The sequence below is a fragment of the Durio zibethinus genome, chromosome 17 (genome assembly GCF_047325235.1).
Source record: "Durio zibethinus cultivar Kanyao isolate XHJ-2024 chromosome 17, ASM4732523v1, whole genome shotgun sequence".
Taxonomy (NCBI): domain Eukaryota; kingdom Viridiplantae; phylum Streptophyta; class Magnoliopsida; order Malvales; family Malvaceae; genus Durio; species Durio zibethinus.
Genome location: NC_143178.1, coordinates 12,822,848 through 12,837,129, shown reverse-complemented (window position 1 = coordinate 12,837,129; position 14,282 = coordinate 12,822,848). Strand labels below are relative to the sequence as shown.

The window sequence follows — 14,282 nt, the reverse complement described above, 5'->3', positions numbered from 1 at the left end:
AGTTCAATAGGAGATTTGTACATTTTCTTTGTTCATATAATAATTTATACATTTTCTTATAATTCAGGTATCAAAACTGTAATAAACTCTTAAGCCTACGGACCATAAGCTTTTTAAAGCTCATAAATATTCAATCCATAAGCTTTAAAAATCTTATAGATATTCCTTAAAAAAAGCTTATGGCACTACATGAGATTAAGCTTTTAGTGTCATTTTTTTTATAGATTTAGTGGCATTTATAAGTGCCACTAAAAGATTAGTGACATTTACCAAAAATACCGCTAAAAGTGCTGCTTATACCTGCATCGGGGAAAATAGTGACTTTTATTATAAAACATCACTAAATTTAACGACACTTATAGTAGAAAACTCATTAAATTTAGTGACGTTTATAGTAGAAAGCGTTGCTACATTTGACATTTACACCGCTAAATTAAGAAATTTATTTTTTAAAAATTTTCTTTTAATATTGATTATTATCATTAAATAAAAATAGTAAAAGAAATAAAAAAGAACTTAAATTCATAAACCGAATATTATAAATACATAATTTGTTCCAATAGGGATGGAACAAAAAGTTTAATACATGTAATAACATTCAAATTATTTTAGTACATTAACCAAAAATTTAAAATATATGAAATTGATGACTACATAGATTTGAAACACTACCATTTGATGAAAGATTTTTCCCACCTTAGTCTCTACCATCTTCTGTTGTTGATGGTTTTCATGCACAATGAATCCTTTCATGTAAGATTAAGTTGTTTCATCAAACACCATGATCTGAAAAACCAAACAAAACAAATGCCAAGATGAGATGAAAAAAATTAATAAAAGACTATTTCAAAATCGTTTCCTAAGGATATCTTAAATAAATCAACAAATTCATGTTAACAAGTAATAATTTTTTAGTAATTTAAAAAATATTTTGTTAAAAAAAACTAAACCTAAAATTTCATTCATGTTTGTAACTAAATTCAATGTTCAATTTTAAGTTTTTTAGAAAAAAAACCTTATTTCTTTGACTTTCTATTCTATCTTGAATTTTTCTCACCAACCAAACAAAACCAAACTTAGAATTGCAATAACGAAATAAATTGGTAAAAAAAAAAAAGAATGGCCAAACACTAAAAATTATCAATGTTGAAATGGAGCTTACCAATGGAGCATGAATGGCTGCAGAGATACAACAAATCAGGCAAGAAGTTTAGAGATTTAACCCAATAAATCAGATAAGAAGTTTAAAGATTTGACCTAAAATACAAGAAAGCTACCTTGAAATTTACAAAAACAAAAAGAAAGAAGATGAAAATTGACCACAAAATAATTGAAACTCAAGTAGAAAATGACCCAAAGTAAGCAGAAATGGAAAAAATGAATAGAGTAAAGAAAAGCAAAAAAGGGTCTCGTAGGTTTGAAATTTAAGAGAAATTTAACAATAGGAAAATGTGATTATTGAAGGCATTTTTTGTTAAAAAGGACTTCAATAATCCCATTTAATTTTTTTTTAGATTATTCAAAGCATTTCTAGCCAAAAACACCTTGAATAATTCTTTTTTTTTTAGATTATTCAAAGCGTTTTTGGCTAGAAAAACACCTTGAATAATCTCTTACAAAAAATTGAATGTTCAAGGTGTTTCTAGCAAAAACGCTTTAAATAATCCACTTCAATTTTTTAGGGATTATTCAAAGCATTTTTTGCAACAAAAAAAAATGCCTTCAATAATCCCCTCCCATTTTTTTGAAATTATTCAAGACATTTTTTAGCCCTTACAAAAAATTAAATTTATTCAAGGTATTTCTAGCTAAAAATACCTTCAATAATTGTCTTCCATCTTTAAAGGATTACTCAAGGTGTTTCTAGCCAAAAATACCTTCAACAATCCCTCTAAATGTTTTGGAGATTATTCAAGGCGTTTTTGGTCAGAAAATGTCATGAATAATCTCTTACAAAAAAATTGAATGGTTTAAGGTGTTTCTAACCAGAACACCTTGAATAATCTCCTTCTATTTTTTTAAAGATTATTCAAAGCGTTTTCTGCAAAAAAAAAAAAAGCCTTCAATAATCACCCTCCCATTTTTTTGGGATTATTCAAGGCATTTTTTGGTCTTTACAAAAAATTGAATGGGTTTATTCAAGGCTTTTCTAGTAAAAAATACCTTGAATAATCCCTTTCCATTTTTTGGGGATTATTCAAGGTATTTTTGGCTAGAAAACACCTTGAATAATCCTTTACAAAAAATTGAATGGGGTTATTCAAGGTATTTCTGGCCAAAACCACCTTGAATAATTCCCTTCCATTTTTTTAGGGATTATTCAGGGCGTTTTTGGCCAGAAAACAACTTGAATAATCCCTTACAAAAATTTAAATGGGGTTATGTAAGGCGTTTTTAGCCAAAAATGCCTTCAATAATCCTCTCCAATTTTTTTTAGAGATTATTCAAGGCATTTTTTGGCAAAAAAATACCTTGAATAATCCCTTACAAAATTTTGAATGGAGTTATTTAAGGCATTTCTGATCAAAAAAGCCTTGAATAATTTTTTTCAATTAAAAGTCAAAGTATATAGCGGTGTTTAAGTCAACAAACATCACAAAAATATATTTTTAGTAGGGTTTTTAAATCTAAATGCCGCTATGTGAGAACTTAGTGGTGTTTTATAAAAAAAGGCCGCTAACCTTATAAAACACAAAACTTTGTGACGTTTATTTAAAAACGCCGCTAAAAATAGCCATTAAATCTCCATTTTGATGTGGTGTGGATACAAATATTCAGGGTCTATTAAATTTATGGATTTACATGTCATTCAAGATTTCACATAAAAATAACCTAATAAAACAATTTCAATTTACTCAAAAATTAACAAAAACTAAACATAACTTACCTTTAAATTCAATTTTAGTAACTTGATTTAGTTAGTAGCTTGTAATTTTAGGGTTTGGATTGAAGTTTAAAGGATGATTTTGTTTAGGGTTTGAAGAAAGATGGGAAGAATCGACAAAGGGGAAAAAGATTTAAATTTGGAGTGTAAATAAAAAATGGATGTAGAGAGTAATTGTGGAGTGTAAATAGAAGCTCCCTTAATTAAAAAGTATCTATACGCAAATTTTGAGAATATTTAAATTACTTAAAATTTTGTATTCTTAATATATTTATATAGGTTGATCAATCTATTAGTTCAAATATTTTTTTTTAATTTTAGATTATAATTAATTAGTTATGATGAGAAATCTTATAAACTTGACCTTACTTAATCTTACCTAAAGATATCAGGATTTGTGAACTGATAAATTGAAAGAAAATTGTTCATATTTGTAGTGTGTTTTACCATGAATTATTATCCTATACAACATCAAAGAAATAAAATTAAGCATAACCTATGTCAACCCAAAACAGAAATAAATTTTGAAAACACAAATGATTTAATAGTCCTTGCTGTATATGCTTTTATGTCACCAAAAAATAAGGATATAATTTTACATCTAATTTTTAGATGTTCAATCATATGCAAAAGCTTAGACTAACTACAAAAAGAATTTGCTAAAGTTACTATCTTACAGAAACTAGTAATAATTAAGCAATAATGAAACCTTTTGATAAATTATAAAAGAGGACAGGACTGAGGAGGGTGCGCCAATTATTGGAGAATTGAAATCATTTCATCATAGTGACCATATACCTTGAAGGAAATAGAAAATGGACGCCCAAGATGAAATAATGAATGATGGAATTGGCAAAAAAGTGAAAGGGAAAATTCTGATACTACTTGATCAATCCATGCAAGCGTGTAACAAACAACACATCCATATTAAGGACAACTATGATACATCACACTCCCTTGGATATCTATAGCCTTCAAAACAAACACGTATTCAAACGACATTTCAAACAAAATTTTGTATCATCTGTTTTTTTTTGGTACGAAACAGGAACTATTTGCTAATTTATGAATATCATCTGTTGTTTGTATATATGTCTGTATGCACATATATATATAGTTATAATGATATATGTTATATGTTATATGTATATACATATATATAGTCATGCATGGATGTATATATGAACGCATGAGAGAGAGAGAGAGAGAGAGGTTGCAGAGCAGATGCATTGAAAGAGAGGAAAAATGGACAAAGAAAAGAGTAAGGGAGCAGAAAGAAGAGAGGGGCAGTTCGGATTGAGAATAAGTGTGAAAGGCACGAGACAAGACAAGAGAAGAGAAAAGAAGAACAATAAATGTAAGGTTGACGAGGCTTATGATAACCCTCATCATCGTCACGTCGCTTTTCATTTGCTTCTCTCGATATCCCCTCCCAGAATTCCACACTTCCCCTTCCTCTTCTCTCTCTTTACTTTTTTGCTTTTGTCCTCTCTCTCTCCGATCACGGGCAAACCCCTAGTCATTAGTCAACCTCATGTCTACCCCACTTTTATTCGTTCTTAAACCAACACCCATTTCTTCTCTTTTTCCTCTATTTGCCTTGTCTCATCAGACCCTTTCTCCTAAAGTCCTCAGTCACCCCGCCCTTTTCATTTTTACTATATACTCATATAAACAATTAGTTGTATACGTCTATGCTTTAAAAGTAGGGATTTCTTCTTCTTTTTTCCTTTTGAACCTCCCATCACGATCCTTTGCATGCTTCATTTCCCTTTTCACAACTTCAGCACCATTTTCTCAGCTCAATCACATAATCACATATTACCATATATTAAAAGCAAGGAAACAGACTGTGTGAGATTGCATTCAAGCCCTTTTCCTTTGCCTATCTTTTTATTTTTGTTTCATTGTACAAGTACCTAGCTCTTTCTCTCACCCTAAAACAAACAAACCCTTTTAAATAGTTTAGCTTTCTGTGCCATTGCACCAACCCCTTCAAGCTAAAGAGCTAGAATTTAAGAAAACCATATATTAATAGGTATTATTATTTCTTTTTAAGAGCAAGTGATTTCTCCTAATTTAGTACAGCTCACCAAAATGTGGACGATGGATTACAATGATGGTGCCGAGTTCAACATGACTCATTCCTTCAATGGCAGGAACCTCAGGCCTCTGGTACCAAGGCCAATACCTTCTACAAAAAACCTTGGCTGTCTAAGCCATGTCAATGGCAACGACTTTTTTGCGCTAAATCATCACCTAAGTACGTCTTCATCTTCTTCTTCTTCTTCTTCTAATTTCCCTTTATCCTCTCCTTCCTTGAAAGTTTGTATTGTTTCCTGAATTTCTTCTTCGTCATGGCTCTATGCATAGGTTTCATATCATTTTCCATTTTAAAAACAGGTATGGGAGATCAAAACAAGAGGGAGTTCAATACACAACCAGCTGTTGTGGTCAGCTCAAGGTGGAACCCAACGCCGGAGCAGTTAAGAACCCTCGAAGAACTTTATAGACGAGGCACTCGAACCCCATCAGCAGATCAAATTCAGCATATAACAGCACAGCTGCGTAGATATGGTAAGATAGAAGGAAAGAATGTGTTCTATTGGTTTCAAAACCACAAGGCAAGGGAACGGCAAAAACGTCGCCGACAAATGGAATCAGCTCATGATGAGCACAGTCGAGACGCCGATATCTTTGGAAGAAAAGATTCAGGTTTATGTATATATAGTAAGATAGAGAAAAACAAATGCAATAATCTTAATCTTTGCATTGCACATTGCAGATATATTTATAAATATATTGGTGTGGAAAGATAATTAAATATTGTTTGATATGTATGGACTTTTGCTTTTTCTTTTTTAGAGATATCAGATACGAGTTGCTTTTTTCATTCCATTTGTTGTTAGAGATGTGATATGAGATTGATTTTTTAGTTTTCACCATTCCATTTGTTTGTTTAGAGAGATGTAAAGTTGAATTCTTTTTTTGTTTTTCCTTTTGTCTACAGGAGCAGAGAGGACAGGTTATGAAGTTGAACATACCAAGAACTGGGCACCACCTACAAACTGCAGTACACTAGCAGAGGTCTATATCTATCTGTTTTATTATTATTATTATTTTTTTTTTTCACTATCCTTTCTTTGTTTTTCATCATGGTCATATACACAGCTCATTAAGGCTGGATTTGGATCCGATAGCACCCGTCTTGGTGCGATTTCAGCATTTTTTTATTCAATCGCATTTGACGGGGTGTTGGATTTAATCGGTGTGACGCAGTTGGCTCAATTAAGACGTGTCAACCCTATTTGTCCACTAATTTTTTATAATTTTAAATTATTTATTAATTTTACAAATATTAAATTATTATATACATATCTTACTATAATATTTTTAATAGTCAATTTTTTCTATTATATTTTATTTTACAATTACGGTGGCATTTGCATCACATGCAAATGAAATTATATATTTTAATTTTATAATTACAATAATTAATTTTATTAACATCGTTATTTTTAAACTCATTAATCAATTTTTTCATTTATTCAGGGTCATTTGATATTGTTATGTATTTTATGTTTTATATTTTTGAAAATTTTATATTTTATTTTCGTTTTATTTTTAATTTATGGAATTTAAAAATATGTTTGGGTAGAATTTTTTATTGTAAAAATATGAAAACAAAAATATATAAGAAAAAGTGATTAAAGCTTTGACCTTTTAAAAGGAAGAGGTTTGATTCTGGCCAACACCACCAAAATTGTTTTCAAAATTTAGAAAACATCATTTTTAGTTTTCAACAATTTTTAAAACTTTTCAAAATTTTATTTTTAGTTTTAAAAAACAGAAAATATAAACAAATTATCAAACACGTTTTTGTTTTAAATTTTTAAAAAAATTAAAAATAAAAACAAAGAACAGAAAATGAAAACATTACAAACAACCCCTCAATCTTAAAATTATTTGTCAACTTAATTCTCTTTACGCTTTAGCCATAAAAAGATTATAACATGCAACTAATTAAGCAAAGATGATCTGCTTATTCACTATTCATTTTTTTAGGTTTAGATTCAAGGTTTTATTATTTTATTTTATAATAAGGAAAAGATCCAAGGAAACAACAAAACTATTGTTTGTTGGGAAACGAAAATGGTTTAAAAGCCGCATTCCCTCCTTTCTGTAGGGGCTGCTGCTATGAAACTTGCTGATGTTTTTTTGGATCCTGTGCTTGATATTCATTCATGGCATTTAGGCTAGGTATTGATTTGAGCACCCTCACCTTTAAAAATATTGGGTGCCTCCGTTTTTATCTCTATATTCTTTTTCTTTAAACTATTTTTAAGCGAAATTATATAATTATTATTTCTTATTTTAATTTGAAAAGTTTTGAAATGTGTATGTCCAATTCATTCCAATTTTACAAGTATTCCAGTGTGTTATGCAGTAAGTAATATATTTCTCATATATATATATATATATAAGTTATATAATTTATTAAATTTTCAAATTCGATAAATTATATAATTTATCAGATATAAATATTTAATAAATTTATAAAAATATATATTTAGGGTTTCAAAAAAATTCATCCAATCAATATCATCCTAATCTAACAAAGAATATTTATTTAATTTTTTAAGATTCCAATTTCCAACAAAACTCAAAAATTCAATTGAAGAAAAAATCTTACATTGTAAAAAACTTTCTTACATTGTAAAAAACATTCACAATATTATAAAAAAAATATGATTTGTTCAAATAATATATGCTCATTTACAAATTGATAAACAAAAATTATAATTTTAATAGAAAAAGTACCCCGATTACAGAATATGCATCTTTATATTTCTTTTTTATTTCAATAATTTGAGATAGAAATTTTTAAAATTTCTTGGATATATGAATTTAAACATTTTTTAAAAACTTTCCGAATCTACAATATTGAAAACTTTTAAATATTTCTGAATTTACAAATTTGGAAACTTAAAAATAAGAAAGATTAGTTTGAGAATAGATAATTAAATAATTTTATTTAAAATAAATTTGAAAAAAAAATCATGTGAAGAAAAAAATTGGAAATGCAAATAGAAACTCTCAAAAATATTCTAGGGCATCCTAACAGTGAAAAGACTTGGCTGACCACAGTAGTAGGAATTGCCAATCCAGTCCCACCCAGACGTGGACCATCTGTCTTTTGATTTGAATGCAATGCAATAACTTAGATTCATGACAAAAAAGAGGAGTGCACATCATCTTTTATTTATTTGTTTATATGTATTTAGTATTTCATGGTTTTTAATTTTCAGGAACCTGTTCCAATACACGCGGCAGCCAAAGCAACAGTGGCAGAAAGTGGAGCAGATGGATGGATCCAATTCGAGGAAGGAGAATTACAGCAGAGAAGGAACTTTGTAGAAAGGAATGGCACGTGGCAGAAGATGCAGCTGTCTTACTCTTGCCTCCCTTTTAACTCTACTACAGCCACAGCAACAGCAACAGCAGCAGCGACTAGCACTGCCTCCACCATCACCACAGCGTCAATACCAACAGCAATAAGAACAATGGACTCAAAGCAGCAGCAGCTCATTAAGACTCATAATCTCAACATCTTTCTAGCTCCCTGCAGCAGACAAAATGGCAATGTCCTTGACCACTTGAACACTGCCAGAAACCAGGACGATGCTCCTGGGGATTCTCAAACTCTACAACTCTTCCCTGTTCGTAGCGGCGTCGGTACCCATAACTCTAAGGAGAAAGAAAATGAGATATCAATTGCAGCCGTGACTGCCAACCTCACTCCTTACCAGTTTTTTGAATTCCTTTCTTGAAGAACTAAAACCCAACGGATATTTATTTACCCTACTTTTTTTCAACTAATTTCCTATGTATGTAAAATCAGAAAAAGGTGGGGATATGCTTAGGTTCTGTAGTTTTGATGGAAATTGGGAAACGTTTTTATTGTTTTTATTCAGAAAACTGTCTTTGTTGTTGTGCTGTTACATTTCATGGAATGGGTGCATTGGGAAGTTGTAGGGATTTGAAATGGTTGCCCTAAAATTCATTTGGACTATGTTTGGATTTGTCAATGAAGAAACAAAACAACAATATTTAAGACAACATTACAGAAAGATTAATGTTGACAGAATAAGACTTTGTTTTGCTTCCTTCCCCAATGAAGGGTTCTGAAGTAGGTCTGTTTTAGACTGTGATGATATGTTGAAATAAGGGGACCTGAAAATGGGAATTAGATTTGAATGATTTCGAAGTTGAAGTGACTAAGAATATGAATTGGAGAGATTTTTTGCTCTTTTAACACAACACGGTATCTGTTATAAAACTTTTCCACTATAATGGTGAAGACAAATTGAAGATATATAAGCCTCGTACGAAGTTTCTAATTTTCTTTATTATCTGATGAAGGCTTTCCCTAATTCATATTGTGATGAAAAACAAACATATATATATATTTATATATAAGTACAATTTATATACAAGGAACCCAAATATTTGTTCTTTAAGATACATATAAACCTTGATTACAAATGAAACTGATGTTTTGGATATATAATATTATTGATTGAACGATTGTCAAAGTAATAGAGGAGATTTATAAAAGCAATGTCATGTCATAACATTCTCTCTGGCTATTGGGAAAAAAATGAAGGTGAGTGAAAGTACTGTGGCAGAAAGAGACGCATGCTAGCTGAAACACGTGCTGTGATCTGTAAAGTTAATCCAATACAATGAAAGCCTAATAATGCATGGCAATTGTACCACTATTTTATAATATTAGTACTTAAATTATCATAAGTGGTTTCTGAATGCATTGAAAGTTAATGTTGACATGACAAAGAAACTTGGTTTTCAAGAATTTCAAAAAGTTTTTTTCGTTTGAATCAATAAGCAAATAGAGGAAAGAAGAAAATAAACTTTTTTTATCGAAAGGAAGAAAGAAGACTTTATTCATACACATTTAAAAAATTATTAACAAAAAAAATAGTTAACTTTACCACATAGTCCTTGCGCTCTTTATATGCTTTTTTGCATTTGTAACTAAGGTTTTTCTTACCTTGCCCAAAAGGTGGGTTTTTCATAACAACATTTTTGCATTGAAGAATGAATTGAATTTTTTCCTGCCCCGAATATCATTTGGTTAAATTTTGTTATCAGCTACCATTTTCATCAAGAAAAATTAGTGAAATAAAAGGAGTCTAATGTAATGCATTCCTACAATTTCTTAGTTCAAAGCCATAATGACATTTTTGGCACTCAACTTATTAAAATATGTTAGTTTGGCCCCTAATCTACTATTGAGGTCAATTGACCCCTTTGCAATAGTGGTTGTTTAGGTGCCTTATGCTCTCTTTTTTTGGTATATAAGAGGACATAGCCCGAAAATATGCTCTTTAAATCCTTTATTTCTTTACTAATAAATATCTCATTGTGCCTTTGTTCTTATTGTGCTAAAATTCTTGAACTGAATACATTGCTACAATTGTGCTTATTACTTGGACATTCTGGATTTTATGCTTAAAATTACATGCTTTTGACATTTTATGTGCCTTGATTTCCATTTGCTATGACAAAAAGGGGAGACATTATTTTGTTGGACAAATTTTGCCTTGATGAGCTTACATGAATTTACCTTATTGAGAATATGTGCATAAATGAATATATATTCTGTTGGAATATTGAGTTGGAAATATATTTATTGGGGTAAATGAGTTTTTTTAATTAATTCAAGAAAATAAGCTTAAAAAGAATTTTTTTAACTAAAATATTATTTATGACATGACATGACCTTTGATCAAAATATTTAGATTCCGAAAGATCCATGCATATTATTCCTTAACTTTTTTTATGTCCTATATAAATAGGCAATAGTTACTTAATCGATCATCAAAATTATTTAGCAACTAACTTAAACAATAGAAAAAGAAGAGCAAATTTCTTTGGAGAGGAGTACACTTGATTTGCTTGTAAGATAGTGATTGATTTGTGATTTTCTTCTAGTAGGTCCTTGACTTCTATCGTGAATAACAATTGTTGCTATTGGATTAAAAATTAAATTTCACACAAAAAATTAATAATAAAAAGATGAAAAAATAATGTAAAAGCCATTTTGAATCTGATAAGTTTTTTTTTTAAAAAAAGAAACTTTTTAATAATATTGTACTAAAAGTTTAAAATATATTGTCTCAATTATCTCTGAGTTGGACATATGAATGTCTCATTTGATATTTAATATATGCAAAGTGAGTTCTTTTAGAAAATTACAAGGCTTAAAATTACAAAAAACAATGTGTACTTTGTTGTTGAATTTGTAATCTTTTTTAGCATTTCCTTTTGCACATTGAGTAAAATAAAATGGAACTTTCAATGAAGAATGAAAATAGCTTCAAGGTGTTCTACTAATACCACTGTCTTTAAAGCTTATTTCGCCATTACAAATGACATATGTAAAAGAGGTTGAATCAAAATGCCTCCAAGATATAATGAAACCTATGTTTGATTTACCTTGAATTAGCAAAACTGAACCACTAAAATTCACTTGATGAGAGAAAAAATATTTTATCTTTAACAAAGTTTTTTGCAACAAAAAATGCTAAAGAAATAAGCCTTTATTTGTGAAAGAATGGGAGAAAAGGAAAAAAATGAACTTTTGAATGCGTCAAAGGAACCTACAACAACTTTTATTTATAGAGATTGAATCTTAAGATTATGACTCTTTGATTGTATTGTTTTAATCAAAGATCACTTCATGTGATAAGAAAGATATCCTTTTGAATAATTAAAGAAGAATTGGTTCATTAATTTGATCAAACTTTTCATAACAAGAGAAACTACTTTTCTCTAGAAAATGTGACTTTTCATGTAGAGCAGTTAACTCATTCTATACGATAATTGATTGCCCTTTTGTATTTTCATTTTCTAGAATGTTATCTGAAGTAGGGTAATCAACTCCTTTCAATTTACAAAATGCATCGTCACATGAGTAGTTGACTGTTTCATATAGTAGTCAACTTTTTTCATTGCCAGAATGGTTCCATTATTAGGGTAATCAACTTTTCTTTAATAATAGTTGACTTCTCTTTAATAATAGTCAGGTATTATGCTTAAACCAATATTTAGAAGACTTTTTAAATAATAACAATTGGTTCCATTAAGGTTAGGAATTGATAGGCCTATGTCTAGATATAGTAGTCGATTGCCCTATACTGCCAGTTGATTGTTATTTTATACATAAACTATTTTGTTTCTGTTTTTCAAAGTAGTCAACTTCATGCCTTTAATAGTGAACTTTCTTCTTGAAAGTCTAAAGCAGTTAACTCCTATGTGCATAGTAGTCTTCTTAGATTTTTTAATTCTAAAATCATATTATTGATATTTGGAACCTTATTTAAGCTATTCTATAGCTTAGTATGATTTATCTTTGATTAAGTTTTTTCTTAATCATATTATTTTTTGTAAATATTTCTAACAAATTCTATTCCTCCTTCCAAAAGAAAAAACATTTAGTGGGCAAAATGTGATTTTTTCCATGGTTATCAAGTTATAACTATAATTAAGATATCATTTGCAAAATTTAAATACTTATGGGATTGTGAAATATTGTCGACTTGATTTACTAGTCAAGAATTAAATAACAAAATGAAAAATTGTTTGTTGTTCATATCATAAATCCTACACTTCAATTGCGAAAAGTATATGAACATATCCTTTCTTTTTCCCTATTCATTCTATTTCCTTTTCTTCTTTGGTTTTTATTCCACTATCTCTCTATTTTTTTTTCTTTCAATATGGCCAAATGCCATATTCATAAAAAAAAAATAGGCAAGTGATTATTTTGTGCTTGAATTCAAACAATATATCAACTATCAAAGGAGTTTCTTATTTGAATTCAAACAAGATAAACTGTCCATGGAAATTTCTATTTTGGGTTGGGTTATCCATTATGGGCAAATCTGATCTACTTCTAATGTAGTATATAATAAGAAAAATCATGAAAATATCTTATTCAATAAACTATCCCACAACAAATCTAATGCCTTAATTAAATAGCATTGCTTGTTCAATTACTTGATCATTAAAGGAAAAAAAAATAAAGAAATCAACTACTTCTGTAATGGACGTGGTACCAGCAGTGAATTGAGAATTGCAAACAAAAAATAGAAAAAAAAAATTAGTTAGGTAAAAACCTAATAAGCATGGATATATTAGAAAACCTTTGTACTTGTGTTGTATCTATGTCCAACATGGACACATATTAAGACATAGTAACAAATAAAAAAGTTTAGACATGGTCAAGACATGGTGACAAACACATCGAAATAGGTAGAGAAAGGAAATAGGAAATGGTGTTAGATATTTTAGCATTAAAAAGCAGTAAAAAAAAAGATGAAGGCCATAGTGTTTTGGTAGATATAAGCTTTTATAGTTATTTTTTGTAAGAAATCTAGCTAGATAGGAAGAAATAAGAGGTTGAGAAGATTTTTTAATGATTCTTTGGGAAAAAATAACTATCAATGAACAGTCATAGTAGGTGACACAATTGTAACATTCCGAAATCTGGATTGGTGTGGTGGCTGTAAGAAAAGTATTTAGAGAGAAATGAAAGAAAAAGAGATAGTAGAGAAAAAAGAGAAAAAAAAAAGAATAAGAAAGTGAAAAAAATTTGTATTTGATAAGCACTTACACGGTGCATTTTGGGAAAAAAAAAAAGAAAAAAAAATAAGCAAGATACTATGTGAAATAATTTATGTAATTAAAAGAGTATCTCAACTAGTTTTGGTTAAATGAACTAGAGAAATCTTTAGCCAAAGTAAAGTAAGATTTTAGAATTGTTCTAAAACTTATTTATGAGTTAATGTTACAGATAAGACTTAACATGGTTGAACAAGATTGAGTAGATACTAAACCATATTTAATGTTCAAACTGAGATACTATATGATGAAAGGATATTAATTATATATAAAGACCATTCATGGATATCTTATCAAGCCATATTGATTTTTCTTTAGCAATTTGAGGTCATGGCAAAGAAACTAACATTGATTATGATTTATAAATGTAAGACTGGCTAATTGGAGAATTGGTGATAAAGACAAAAAGTTTGTTTCATCCATAGCCGAATATTGAGGCTTGCAATGCTTGTATTTATTACCAACATGCTAAAAACTTAATGGATCGCACATAATAGGAAAATTGTGAAAGATTAAAATTAAGACAAATTAAGTTGGATTTAATTTGATTTTGATATGATCAAAAAAAGAGGAAATAAAAATAAGAGAAAGAGTTTCACTTGTTTGGTGCATTCCGCTAGCAAAGTTTAATTGTCAAAATTTATATTCCAAGCATTAAATCTAATGTAGCTGAATATTTCCCCTATAAAAA

The 14,282-nt window shown here is 29.2% G+C and overlaps 1 protein-coding gene across 1 annotated transcript; it reads left to right on the top strand.

Annotated features, from left to right (window-relative positions):
• Positions 1-4,551: 4,551 nt before the first annotated feature.
• LOC111274699 (WUSCHEL-related homeobox 1-like) lies at positions 4,552-9,032 on the top strand. Its single transcript, XM_089746475.1, has 4 exons — positions 4,552-5,147; positions 5,288-5,599; positions 5,895-5,971; positions 8,194-9,032. Exons 1-4 carry the CDS (start codon positions 4,982-4,984, stop codon positions 8,713-8,715), a joined length of 1,077 nt encoding a protein of 358 aa, XP_089602601.1. The 5' UTR covers positions 4,552-4,981; the 3' UTR covers positions 8,716-9,032.
• Positions 9,033-14,282: the final 5,250 nt, after the last annotated feature.